At 41.1% G+C, this 13,005-nt stretch overlaps 1 protein-coding gene across 1 annotated transcript; it reads left to right on the plus strand.

Moving 5' to 3' along the window:
* Positions 1 to 4,739: 4,739 nt before the first annotated feature.
* LOC142847350 (bile acid-CoA:amino acid N-acyltransferase-like) lies at positions 4,740 to 11,607 on the plus strand. Its single transcript, XM_075968059.1, has 4 exons — positions 4,740 to 4,881; positions 5,737 to 6,249; positions 8,114 to 8,316; positions 10,217 to 11,607. The coding sequence occupies exons 2-4, from the start codon at positions 5,787 to 5,789 to the stop codon at positions 10,808 to 10,810; spliced, it is 1,260 nt and encodes a 419-aa protein (XP_075824174.1). The 5' UTR covers positions 4,740 to 4,881; positions 5,737 to 5,786; the 3' UTR covers positions 10,811 to 11,607.
* The last annotated feature ends 1,398 nt before the right edge of the window (positions 11,608 to 13,005 follow it).

Below are 13,005 nucleotides of genomic sequence, written 5' to 3' on the forward strand. Positions count from 1 at the left end.
AGGGAACAGGTTGGTTTGTTTACTGAGATAGCCAGACATACACGAAAGCTTTCTATTTTAAAAAACTTAGGATATGCAAAGGGTATAAGGTAACCAGTTTTACTTAGTTGAATGTATGGGCTCAGTGTGTTTGCATAAAACCTAATAAAATCATTAGCAATTCAACATAAGTGGTCTTACAGAAACTACATGTTTAAAGTTTCAAGTAACATGAGACTCCTCTTGCTGAGTTTTGTTTTAACATGGAAACTGTATGATTTCTGCAGTAACCACACTTTAGAAAATAAAAAATACATCAAAAACGAGAAGAAAAAAACTCACACCAGTATACAGATAATGTAATATTCTAATATACTACCAATAGAAAATTTGTATTTTCTGTATTTTTGTGTTATTTTATGGGTATGTGTTCATGTGTAGGGGTGTACTTACACATATATATAGGAATCCAAACCACAGTCTTCCTGGTTGCACAGCAAACACGCAACCAGTCATCTCTATCCCATAATTGACTTACTACTTTAGTTTTGTAGTATTGAACTCAGGCCTGGAAAGAAATGTTTCACTAGATCACAGTTCTGCAGTAGCTGCATTGACATTTTGTTTCAAAAGTAGTGGTCAGATAAGATCAAATAGTGGTAGAGGAGTTTTAAACAAACAAGAGGTCAGGAAGATGGTTCAGCAGGTAATAGCACTTGTCACCAAGCCTGAGAACCTTAGGTCATTGTCCTCTGAACTTTTACAAACCCTGGTGCATGTGTACAACTATATATGTATAGACATAAATATATTGTGTATAATATGTTTTCACAAAACATACACATCTAAAAACAAAACAGAACTCCCAAACAAAGCAGAAAGGAAGGAGGGAAAGGGGGCTAGGTTCCCTACAACTGCATCAATAGGTAACCAGATCAGGAATGGGAGCAGCGGTTAAGCTGATGCCCTTTGCTCTCTGACCCAATGTAAACTGTAATGTCAAAAACATTTGGGGCTCTGGTCTTGGGCAACTGGGATTGTGCCCTTTTCCTTTACTCCTAGAAGTGAGAAAAGGAACATTGGTTGATTTGTAATCAAAGCTGTTTGAGTTGTTTGTAAATATGTTAAAAATCTCAACTCAAAAATAAAAATCGGATTTTTTTCCCCCTCCAGTGTTTGGCATTTAGTGGTTTCTAAGATCAAATCCTCCTTTTGCTCCTTCCATAATCTTGGAGAGCTCCGAAGTTCCCAGAGATGCTGGTAGTGCAGTGCTTTTTCAGATTTGCTTAGAAAGGTGTCATATGGGACCCGTGATCTCTGGATATTTTTGAGGGACATGAAAGACTATCAGTAGTCATTTCACTCCCCTTTGTGCTATCTGAATCTCCATGAGTAATTCTCCCTCTTTCTAACACTTTTCTAGAGTGTGTGTGTGTGTGTGTCTGTGTGTGTGTGTATAATTTTTTTCTAGAAAAAATTCCAGTCTGGAACACTAAACTATGCTGTTAATGTTTTATTTAATCTCTGTAAGTTCAGAACCAGACTGGTTTACAAAACAAGTCCCAGGACAGCTAGGGCTACACAGAGAAAACCTATCTCAAGAGACCGAGAGGAGAGGGTGGCGGAGGAGGGATTTTCTTTTAAGGTTAGGATGATACTGTGTTAGAATTAGAATGAAATTACTTGAAGTGGAAACCTCATGAATGACTATGCAGCTTGGGAACGCTTCCTGGTAGTGGATTATAGTCAACCATCATTAGAATAAAAATAAATATTTAAAAAAAAAAACAAGTAAAAACTGAATTAAAATGAACCAGTTTCTCCTGCTTGGATACAATGGCTGACAAGTGAAATCTAGGAGAAGACTAGTGGATGGTGCTCATGCAGAGAAGTAATTCCACATTAGGACTGTACCTAATATTCCAGCCACTCACTGGGAAATGTCTTATTGATCAGTCTGGCAGGGTTGGAGGTAGGGATTCCCTTCCTGACTACATTCTTCATTCCTGCATGATCTTAAGTATTTAAATTCTGGGATACTGTAAAGAGACGTTTATTCACACCTCTGCCTCACTGCTGTGCATGAGTAAAGGAATCACCCTTAGTGAACCTTTCATTGTAGACAGACATTTCTCTCCCGCCAACCAGTTCCCTGATAGTCACTATTATTAACTAGCTCTTAAATTAGCCCACATTTCTTATTTATACTCTGCCACATGGCAGTACCTTTATTAGCATGGCACGTTCATCTCCTGCTCCCTCTGCTCCCTCTCCATCCAGCTCACATCTCTCTGACCCCACCCTTATTCCTCCCAGAATTCTGTGTCAGGATGTCTCGCTCAATCTCTTCCTGACCAGCTACCAGCTGATCAATTTTTTATTAGCAATGAACGTAATGCATATTTATAGTATACAAAGATCCTTTCACAGCAGTTCATTGCTTAACCCCTCAAAATAAATTAATAACTCTTGAGTTGTGTTGTTAAATCAAAATGAGCTTTTGGAGAATGCCCAGGTAAGGCACAAATCAAACTCCCCTCCAATATTAGGCAGAGTAACAGTATATATATATATATATATAACATATTCCATATATATGCATATATATGGAATTTATTGGAATGACTTACAGGCTGCAGTCCAGCTAATTCAACAATGAATGGCTGCGAATGGAAAGTCTGTGAATCCAGCAGTTTCTTAGTCCACAAGGCTGTAACGTCTCTGCTGGTCTTCAGTATGAACTGGAATCCTGAAGAAGTGAGCTCTAATGCCAGTGAAGGAACGGATGTTTTATCAAGGTTAAGAGCTTGCACGCAAAGAGCAAAGGCTTCCTTCTATGTCGTTACATAGACTTCCAGTAGAAGGTATGACCCAGAGTAAAGGTGTGTCTTCCCACCTCAAAATCTGAATTATAGGTGTGTGTCTTTCTGCCTCAAGATCCCGATCAAAGGTATGTGACTCCTATCACAAAGGTCCTGAGTAGAAGTGGCTTTAACCACTTCAAACCAAGCCAAAAAAAAAAAAAAATTCACAGGCGTACCCTCTATTCCTGGATTATAGTTTATTCCAGATGTAGTCAAGTTGACAACCAAGAAGAACCATCACACCTACCTTCAAACACCCTATTTTTCTCATTTTGTTTTTATTTTATGTGTATGCCTGCATGTGCGCCTGTGCACCACCTGTGTGCCTGGTGCTGCAGATGCCAGAAAGGGCGTCAGATTCTCTGGAACTGGAACTACAGGTAGTTGGGAGTCATCACGTGAGTGCTTAGACTCTTTCCCTGGAAGAACAGCCAATGTTCCTGATCATGGACCCATCTCTTCAGCCCCATAATGCAATTTTAAATATGATTGTGTTGTTGAAATGTCCCATCTTGGTCACTGTTTTCCATTCATCTGATTTATCATTTGCTCCCTTGCTCCTCTGTTCCAGCTGTGGCAAATTTTATTCCCAAAGGATTGCAGAAGTGTTATGGAATATTACTTTAACTATGTAAAAGTGTGCTGCGTTTGTTTACCTCTGCAAAGATTGTTGCTATTTCATCTTGCTTGCCTAAGGCATCTGATTGCTCTAATTAAAAGCTGAACAGCCAGTAGCTAGGCAGAGGAGGGATAGGCGGGGCTGTCAGGCAGAGAGAATAAGGAGGAGGAGGAATCTAGGCTTGAGAGAAGAGAATGAGAGAGAAAGAGAGGGAGATGCCCAGGGCCAGCTAGCCAGGTACCTGCTAGCCAGACAAGGAGGAAGCAGGAAAGTAGGGCATATAGAATGAACGAAAGGTAAAAAGCTCTGAGGCAAAACAGGTGAAGAGCCGGGCAGTGGCAGCACATGCCTTTAATCTCAGCACTCGGGAGGCAGAGGCAGGTGGATCTCTGTGAGTTCGAGGCCAGTCTGGTCTACAAGAGCTAGTTCCAGGACAGGTTTCAAAGCTACAGAGAAACCCTGTCTCAAAAAACAAAACAAAACAAAACAGGTGAAGAGAAACAGGCTAAAATAAGTTACAAGAGCTAGTAGGAGAAGCCTAAACTAAGGCCGAGCATTCATAACTAATAAGTCTCCATGTCATGGGGACCGACAGTCTAAGAAAGCTCACTACACAAAAGTGCATACGCATATTCCATCCCTTCCTCCTTTCCCCCTATTGATATACACCTTACTCTCAAAAAAGTCTCTCTCCTCCCAACTTGAATTCTAATGGAGGTGTATGCCTTCTCTGACAGATATGAAACAACTGAGATTATAGCTTCCAGCTGCTTCTGTCTCTTGCCCTTCCAACTGTGATTTGAGGAAAGACAAACAGGCTCCGGAAGCGGTGTCTCCAGCTCTGTATTGACTCCAGGACACATGCAAGAGTGAATCTCAGCTGATTATATTCCCTTGCCTTCAAGACTTCCATTTGAAATAACACACCGTCCTACAGAGACCATTTCCTTTTGTTGTTGTTTTTCTGAGACAAGATCTCCCTATGTACCCCAGGCTGCCTTTAACTTCACTCTTGCCTCAGTCTCCCTAGTGCTGGCTGCCCAGGAGCTCACCACCACATCCCAGCAAAGGAGATGGTTTCAGAGGACAGGTGCCGTGCAAGACAAGCTTGTCGGGGCTTTTTCCACAGTAGCGGCCCTGCCGCTTTTATTTTTAGGCGTCTTTATCTCAGGCATTTATCCAAAGTTCAAGTTCCAAGGTCTTCTTAGGCACCTATCTCTTTTCAGCCAACTTAGGCCAGGTTGAGGAGTGAGCTATAAAGACACGTTCTCCAGCTCTGACTGGATGGGCTGCATTTGTTAAACTCCTACCATATCTGTAAAGTTGTTGGAGCTTTGGATTGAGAGTCGGCGGGAAGGCCTGTGCATCTGTGCTGACCCTGAACGCCTCTCCATTTCAGCTCATTGCTGCTCCATCACTGTAAGTGATTTACTGCCTGTACCCTTCTCTATGTCACTGTTCCTTAAGTAAATCCCTCTGGTGTCTGGCAGCTCTCATATCTGTTCTCTCTTAGCTCCTGGGCTCTTGATAAGTACTGTAAGTTATCATTATCTCTCTGCAAAAAAAGCCTATATTATTTGACGCCCAGCAATATAAGAAACATACTTATCATATTTCTACCTATTTGCCATATTTTTTATATAAACTTCATAAAACAGTTACTTTTATTTTGAACAGCTAATAGACTTTTAACTACTTTAATCTCTCTCTCTCTCTCTCTCTCTCTCTCTCTCTCACACACACACACACACACAATTAAGGGATGACATTTTGAAAAGAGCTTTTATATTTACCCAGATAATAAAGCATTCTTGCTCCCCATTTCTCAGAGGCATTAAGTTGTCTGCCTGGAATAACATCTCTTACATAGTGCATTTCCTGAAATATAATTTACTATAGGTACATTTTCTCCTTTTCACTCTGGAAATGTCTGTCTTTTGCCTTTTGATGTGTGTATTTGTTAGGTAAGGGGTTTCAGACATTCTGCTTTATTATTTATTTATTTCTCTTTCCTTTTGAGCACCGAGGGTGTGTTGTCTCCTGATTGTTAGTTTGCTTGAACTTCTAGCACCTATCCACATGCTCTTTAAGCTTCTAGAAATCTGTCAAAATCTCTCTTCCAGAAAGCTGTTGATTACAAAATTATCACAGTGTATTTGCCACAAATTAATGCTGGGGTAAAGCTGAATCCTAAGAGATCTGCCTCTTGCTCCTTTCTGTCATCCACTAACCTGATTGCCACTGTGTTTCATATCTGTCTCTTTCTGTTTTGAGGTTTTGGTGAAGATATTCCTGAAGAATTGTTCGAGGTTGCCACTGCAAAAATGGCCAAGCTAATAGCCGCTCCTCTTAGTGCACTTGTTGATGAGCCTGTGCACATCCAAGTCACAGGCCTGGCACCCTTTCAGGTGGTGTGCCTCCAGGCATCCCTGAAAGACGAGAAGGGGAATATGTTTGTTTCGAAAGCCTACTACAAGGCCAGTGAAACGGGGGAGGTGGACCTGGAGTGTGATCCCTCACTTGGAGGAGACTATATGGGTGTCCACCCCATGGGTCTCTTTTGGTCCCTGAAACCCGAAAAGCTGTTGAGTCGCCTGGCGAAAAAAGATGTGAATATCCCCTACCAGGTCCACATAGAACTTTCCGAGCCACACTTTCCAATAAAAGGTATTGTTGTCAGTCCGCCGATGGATAGCCTGACTTTGGAAAGATGGTACGTGGCACCTGATGTCACAAGGATCCCAGTGAAGGAAGGCCGCCTCCGGGGAGCCCTCTTTCTGCCCCCAGGTGAGTAGAGTCACTTTGACTGTCGTCCTTGTTTCCCTTTCGGGATGCCTCGAGCCTCTAGAAATTTAGCTTGGAGAAGGGTATTATACAGCTCTCGCTGTCCTACCTGAGAATCCGGGTTAATTTAGGCTCAGAATAGAATTGGGTGGTATTCCGCTCTAATTCAAGTTTCATGTCCACCATTCTGAAGCTTGTCTGGGGTTATGACTGCATATTCTGGAGTCTTAGCGTTGGGAGGTTTCTGATTGGTTGAATGTAGGTTAAGTGTAGTTCATTAGAGCCTGGCTGACTGACGATTCCCACAGAGCAGGTTTTAGGAGCTGTATCACGTTAGCATTCGGTTTAAGTATAGTATTGATGTTTTACTGTAACAAGCTTGTTTAGATAGCTTAAATAGTTTTATGCCCAGGAATAAAAATATAGACCATCCCATAGTGCTTAGGGCCAAGGAACTAGCACTAAATTTTGTTTTTTTAGTATCATACTTCTGTTTAAAATGTATACACACACACACACACACACACACACACACACACACACATTTAGGTCTAGACCTTCTGCCTCGGGCTAGTGTGCTGTGTCATTTGTTATCTTCTGGGATACTGGATATGTAGAGTCTCTTGCATTACACGATCTGCTGGGGCACAAAGGAGCAATGAGATATATTTGATCACAAAGAGGTTGAATTAGGTGTGGAAAGATTTCAAGTCCTTCATTGTTCCCTTCCTTCCCACTCATTAGAAGACGCAACTTGATCTTTATTAGTGGACTTGCATGGTCATTTCTAAACCAAGATATATTGTGTCATCTCATTTCTCACACTAAAGGAAGCACAGCCATTTAAAAACTCACCAGTGCCCCTTCACTGATGCCAGCTTTTAAATGGACGTGGCCAGTCTTCCTTTTCTGAAGTCAAGTTTCACGGGAGGGACAGTTTATGACAACCACTGTGGGTGGGCTCTGGCTCACTGTAGAAGCACTCTGTCAACACAGAGTGAATGTGGACTGACGCCCTGACATCCCTCTTCTTTCTCTGTATGCTAGGCTACACACAGTAGAAATTAATATGAAAAGAAAGAGCTCCTCGTGTCCCTCTGATGTCATGGGAAGTTTTATCAACTCTTTCGTCAGTTAGTGGTTAGCAGATTGTAACAGAGTAAGGTGATTACCATCTTTTGTTTCCTAGTGCCTGGGATGAGCCCTGAGACTTAGACATGTTAGAAGCAAGTGCCCAGGGACCGTGCTACTGAGCTGCAGCTCTTACAGGACATGTCAGCCAGAGCAACCATTAAAGGCATCTTCGAGCTTTGTAATCCACTTACAAAGAGAGAATCTTTGTCTAACTAGACCTTGTGAGGGCTCACCCTCAAGGACATGAAGCTCTCCAACTGGATCCCCTTCTTAAAGTTCTACCTCTCCCAGGTAGCCTTTGGAGATAGCCTTCACCAACCAGGAGCATTTCTCACAGGAAAACACATATAAACAGTGTATTTTTCATCTAATTTTAGAACCTTCATAGATTTCCTAAAGCTTGTTTGTGAACCTTTGTTTGGTTAAGAAGTCCTGGCACATTTTATTCCCCTGACTTTCTTTACTCAAAGACAATGGGAATAACCCCTCCTCTAGGCTTCAGGAATTAAATATGTCAGTGCGCATAGTTTATAATAAAATACTTAGAAGTTATGTTTCATTATATATTAAGAAGACCTTACTTTTGCTTCAGATACAAGGCTGAACATTTGGATGTTTCATTAGAGAATTTGTGTATTAATCCCAAGATTTAGTTCTGCCTGTTGCCTTTATATTCACGTTGTCTTTCCCCCTTATTTTCATATGTGACCTGTTCTATGTTGTCCTTTTCCAGGCAAAGGCCCTTTCCCGGGGATTATTGACTTGTTTGGGAGCACTGGTGGACTAATCGAATTCCGGGCCAGTCTTCTGGCCAGTCACGGCTTTGCGGCCTTGGCTCTGGCTTACTGGGGCTATGATGACCTGCCCTCTCACCTGGAGACGATAGATCTAGAGTATTTTGAGGAAGGTGCAGAGTTTCTCCTGAGACATCCTAAGGTAATTTTAGGCTCATTGTGTGAATACATCCCAGTGTTAGGTTAACTGCAATGCTGTATGACTTGCCTTGACTTCGAAACTTGAGTCCACTGAGGCTATCTTCTTTGCTACAAAGAACAGCTGTCTTCTACTCTTTCTGGTTTGTACGTTCTATTTGTAACTAGTAACTAGGATTCCCCTCCCACCCTCTGTGTGTCTATAAATGTATATTTATATATTTGTATATACATAGATACATGTGCATATACTAGAGAGGGATATTTGTGTACAGGTTTCTGTATGGGGGAGGGTGTGATGGCTCGTGTGTGTGTGTGTGTGTGTGTGTGTGTGTGTGTACATGTTTGTGGTGGACAAGGGTCAGCCTTAGGCATTGTTCTTCAGGAGCCATTCACCTTGGTTTGGAAACAGGATTCTCACAGAGGCTCGCAGATTCCCTATCAGGATAAGCTGTCTGACTCGTGAGCCTAGGGTCCTCTTGTGTACATCTCCATAGGACTGAGAGCACAAGCAAGCCAGCATGTCTGCCGATTTTCCATAGGTTCTGGGAGCATAGCTAATGTCCACCCTCATCCTTCCAGGGCAAGCCCTCTCCTGACTGAGCTATCTCCACAGTCCCAGAAATTGTACGTATTTATATCTATAAACAAACAACTTGTGAATGTGTTTTCCAGAACCAAGGTCTGAGTCATCTATCCCCAGAGTTCTAGACCACGAGAAAACAAAACCAAAATCAAACCAACTGCCTTATGTTGACATTTAGTCCACCACCAGTCGCTTCTCTGGAACACACAGAGTTCCTGATCAGCAATTCTCTGGTCCTGTCCTCCAGTGCACAAGATAGCTGTGTTTTAGGCATTGATTAGCATCGATGTCTTAAGATCGGAAAAATTGTCAAGAACACAGACTTTGATCTCTTGATTTTGTGTTATTTTTCATGAGAAGAAAATAAATCCACAAGGAGACCATATTGGCCTTACAACAGAGACTAAGTAGATATGTAGCAAAAGACAATGAGCTCAGACTCATCAAAATGCATCCTCTGAGAGTGGATACATTGCTTTTCCATGCAAAATCAAGGTCATATTAGCCTTAAAATTGTGAAGAGATGTCCTATATGGTTAGCTAGCATGCTTGAATCAGCCAGCATATTACTCTTTATTGCCTCCGTTTTTAATGTGTGAAAATTCAATTTACAGCCCATTTCTTCTGAGACTCTTTGATCCTGCTGATCTGTCTGTATACATTGTTAGAGAATGTGTGATATTCTAATAATCTAGGTCTCTCCACGGACTTTGTCTTCTGTCTTTTCATTGCCTTATACAACATTACTCCTTTGCTGGGCTTGTTTGATGATTGACAATAGAAAGTGTGTTGAGACAAGCTTTTCTGAAATCTCCTTCTGAGATCAACGCTTTCCAGTCAAGCTCCATGTGCTGCCCTAACTTCCTTTCACTCTTTCCTCTTTCTGGAGGAAACTCAACTCCTCCGTAAGGCACCTCACTCATTGCCTGTTCCCCGACCAATGCTATTTACAATAACACATTCACTTTGCTTGTTTTCCTGACTACACCCGTCTTGTTATCCTTGTTTGTTTGTCCAGTGGCGGCTACTGCATGCTAGGGAAGGGCTCTGCCACAGACCTGTATTTCTAGTCCTGGCATAATATTTCTTGAAGATATTTTAAACTCAGAACCAGGCATAATGTTGAATCCAATATATATACAGTAACGCTCAGTTAAATAAACAAACCGTGTTCCAGAACTCCAACTACTAGATATGTACTCATCTGGGTGGGTTCTTTAACTTTTTTTTTTTTAAAAACTAGCCTGTTACTATTCCTTGTTGAAGTTCTTAATTATTTCCTAATGAAAGAATAACATCTCATTATTATTGTTTTTAGGTCTTGGGCCCAGGTGTTGGCGTCGTCTCTGTATGCAAAGGAGCAGAAATTGGACTCTCGATGGCTGTTAACCTAAAACAAATAAAAGCCACTGTACTTATCAATGGGCCTACCTTTGTTACTACTGAACCTCATGTATATCACGGTCAGGTCAACCATCCCGTACCATGCAATATAGAATTTGTCATCACCAATGCTTTCGGATTTGCAGAGTTTTATCGAACCTATGAGGAAACTGCAGATAAGGATAGCAAATATTGTTTTCCCATTGAAAAGGCGCAGGGACATTTCCTTTTTGTGGTGGGAGAAGATGATAAAAACCTCAACAGCAAAGTCCATGCTCATCAAGCCACAGCCCAGCTGATGAAAAGTGGGAAGAAGAATTGGACCCTGCTGTCCTACCCGGGGGCGGGTCACCTGATTGAGCCTCCCTACGCCCCCTTGTGCTCTGCCTCAAGGATCCCCTTTGTAATTCCAAGCATCTACTGGGGGGGAGAGGCTGTCCAACACGCAGCCGCACAGGAGCATGCTTGGAAGGAGATACAGAAATTTCTCAGGAAACATCTCCTCCCAGATGTGGGCAGCCAGCTCTGAGTGGACTCGATGGGATTCCTGGGAAGTAGAGCTGTTTATCTCCTGACCAGTACTTCTTGGTTTCCCTGGGATCTCTCCCTAGATGACAAAGGAAGATACCACAAGAAAATGCAGAAGGGCTGAGAGTGATATTATCTTGACTTTGGAAGGGGGAAAAATATTTCTCATGTAATGAAATGCCATGAAGTGAGAGTCCTACATATGTATAAATAAAGTCTTAGACCCAACTCTCCTAAAATTTTCATCACCATAGCAATTTTCTGTAATGATAATTACCAAGGATAAGCCACAGAATACTATGCTTTATAAAAGAACCATTAAAAGAATTATTGTTATTCAGTAATTTCTTAAAACTCACACTAAATATACTTAGATCATCTTCATTGTTACTGGAAATCGAGACAGGTGTTTTAATGCATTGTGAACGATTGTATGTTTACAGTCGCATTGAATCCATTTACAAACAATTTTAATGAATGTTAATACATCACTGTTACCTCCAAACCTTTGCAACATTTCAGCACCCCCTGTAACAAGAAGAGAACAATCTGAGATCTACTTCTATGCCAATAAAAGAAGCAAGCGTAATGAGGACTTCAGCCTCTACAGTACGGGGTCAACATCTTTGTTTTGTTTCCGTAAAGGACTATGCTGTGAATAATCTCAACTTTTTCATCTATGTCTTCTGTCTGTCAGTATGTGCATTTCTCCTGTGATAATAAGGAAATATGTAATGAAGATGATGTCTGAATGTCAATTAAACTTTTAATCCTGCACATTAAAATTTACATTTAATAGTTTTGTGTCAAAAATAGTAATTTTATCTAAAGCTTTTCAAGTATTGCACATAGAAATCATTGTTAATCCATGGGCAGAGAAGAAAATAGCTTCAGGCTCACAGGGCATAATTTCTAGAGTATTCCAAATGACCATTAGGCGTCTCTAGAAGACAAACTATGGCACAAATATTCCTGAGCTACTAAATTGCAATGGATGGGAGTGGAAGGTTATTAACTGGTGGTTAATAGGGTGAAGATAAATATGTACAATTACACTTCGGATCATTTTTGAAGCATGGTGGGGAACCAGTGAAGAATTAGAATAGCAGAAAGATGAGGACACTTCTCATGTATCTGCCTGAATTCTTTTATTTTTGTCTGCCTTGGGATGCTTTCTCCTGTTTAGATAAAACAAACAAACAAACAAAAAATGTATTATCTGTTTCAGGTGGAACAAATTGCACCCCCCTCTCACTTTTCACACATGTGGTCAGTCAGAATACCTCAACTTGAGTCTAATAACCCGGTAATTGCAATCATGGATCCTTCCAACAGCATGGTGTGTAAGACCTCCGTGGCAGGTGAGGTTTTCTTACTCCCAGTTTGGGGCTATACTGATGAAGTCTCTGCTTATAATGTATAATGTTGGCATTTTTATATTCTGGTGTGTATACCCCTAAGTTATATCCTAAGGGATTTCTCTTAAATAAATTATAATTAGTTTTCTCCTTTCATAATTACTAGAATGTAATATAGTAGCCCTCTGGATAACAAGATATGGTCCCCACTAGTATCAATTGTGCATTTTTATTTCCTCTCCTTGTTCAAGTTTGTACTTAATGTTAGTCAGATGAACTCAAATGTGACAGGATAGCTCAACAGACAAGCGATAGAGAACAGATATATTTGGCTGACAATTTCAGGGATTTTAATTTATGGTCACTGGTCACTGTGTCATTGGGTCATTTGGTGGCTCAATAGAATATGATGCCCGGTTACATGTGATAGAGTCAGCTGGCTCATGTCCTTGCAAACATGAGTGGCCAGGAACACAATGTCCCTTTGAAATTCAAAGGCATGACCCGGGACCTACTTTCTTCAAAGAGACTGTTTCTCTTAATAGCTCATTGAGTATAAACTCATCACTGGACTAATTTTTTGATGAGGTTCACATTCCCATGATCAAGTCACCTGTTAGCAGTGCTGACAGTTGGGGCCCAAGCTTTCAATACATGAGTTTTCTATGCACGCCTGTCTTAGTCAGGGTTTCTATTGCATTCGAACAACCACCTTCCACTCCCTGACCCCTGTGAGCTTGTAACAATATCATAATGCGAAATTCAATCTCTGTAACCCACTATAAAATAAAAATTAAAAAACAGATCACATACTTTCAAGATACAATGGCACAGAATA

Source organism: Microtus pennsylvanicus, chromosome 3 (assembly GCF_037038515.1).
Source record: "Microtus pennsylvanicus isolate mMicPen1 chromosome 3, mMicPen1.hap1, whole genome shotgun sequence".
NCBI classification, from domain to species: Eukaryota; Metazoa; Chordata; class Mammalia; order Rodentia; family Cricetidae; genus Microtus; species Microtus pennsylvanicus.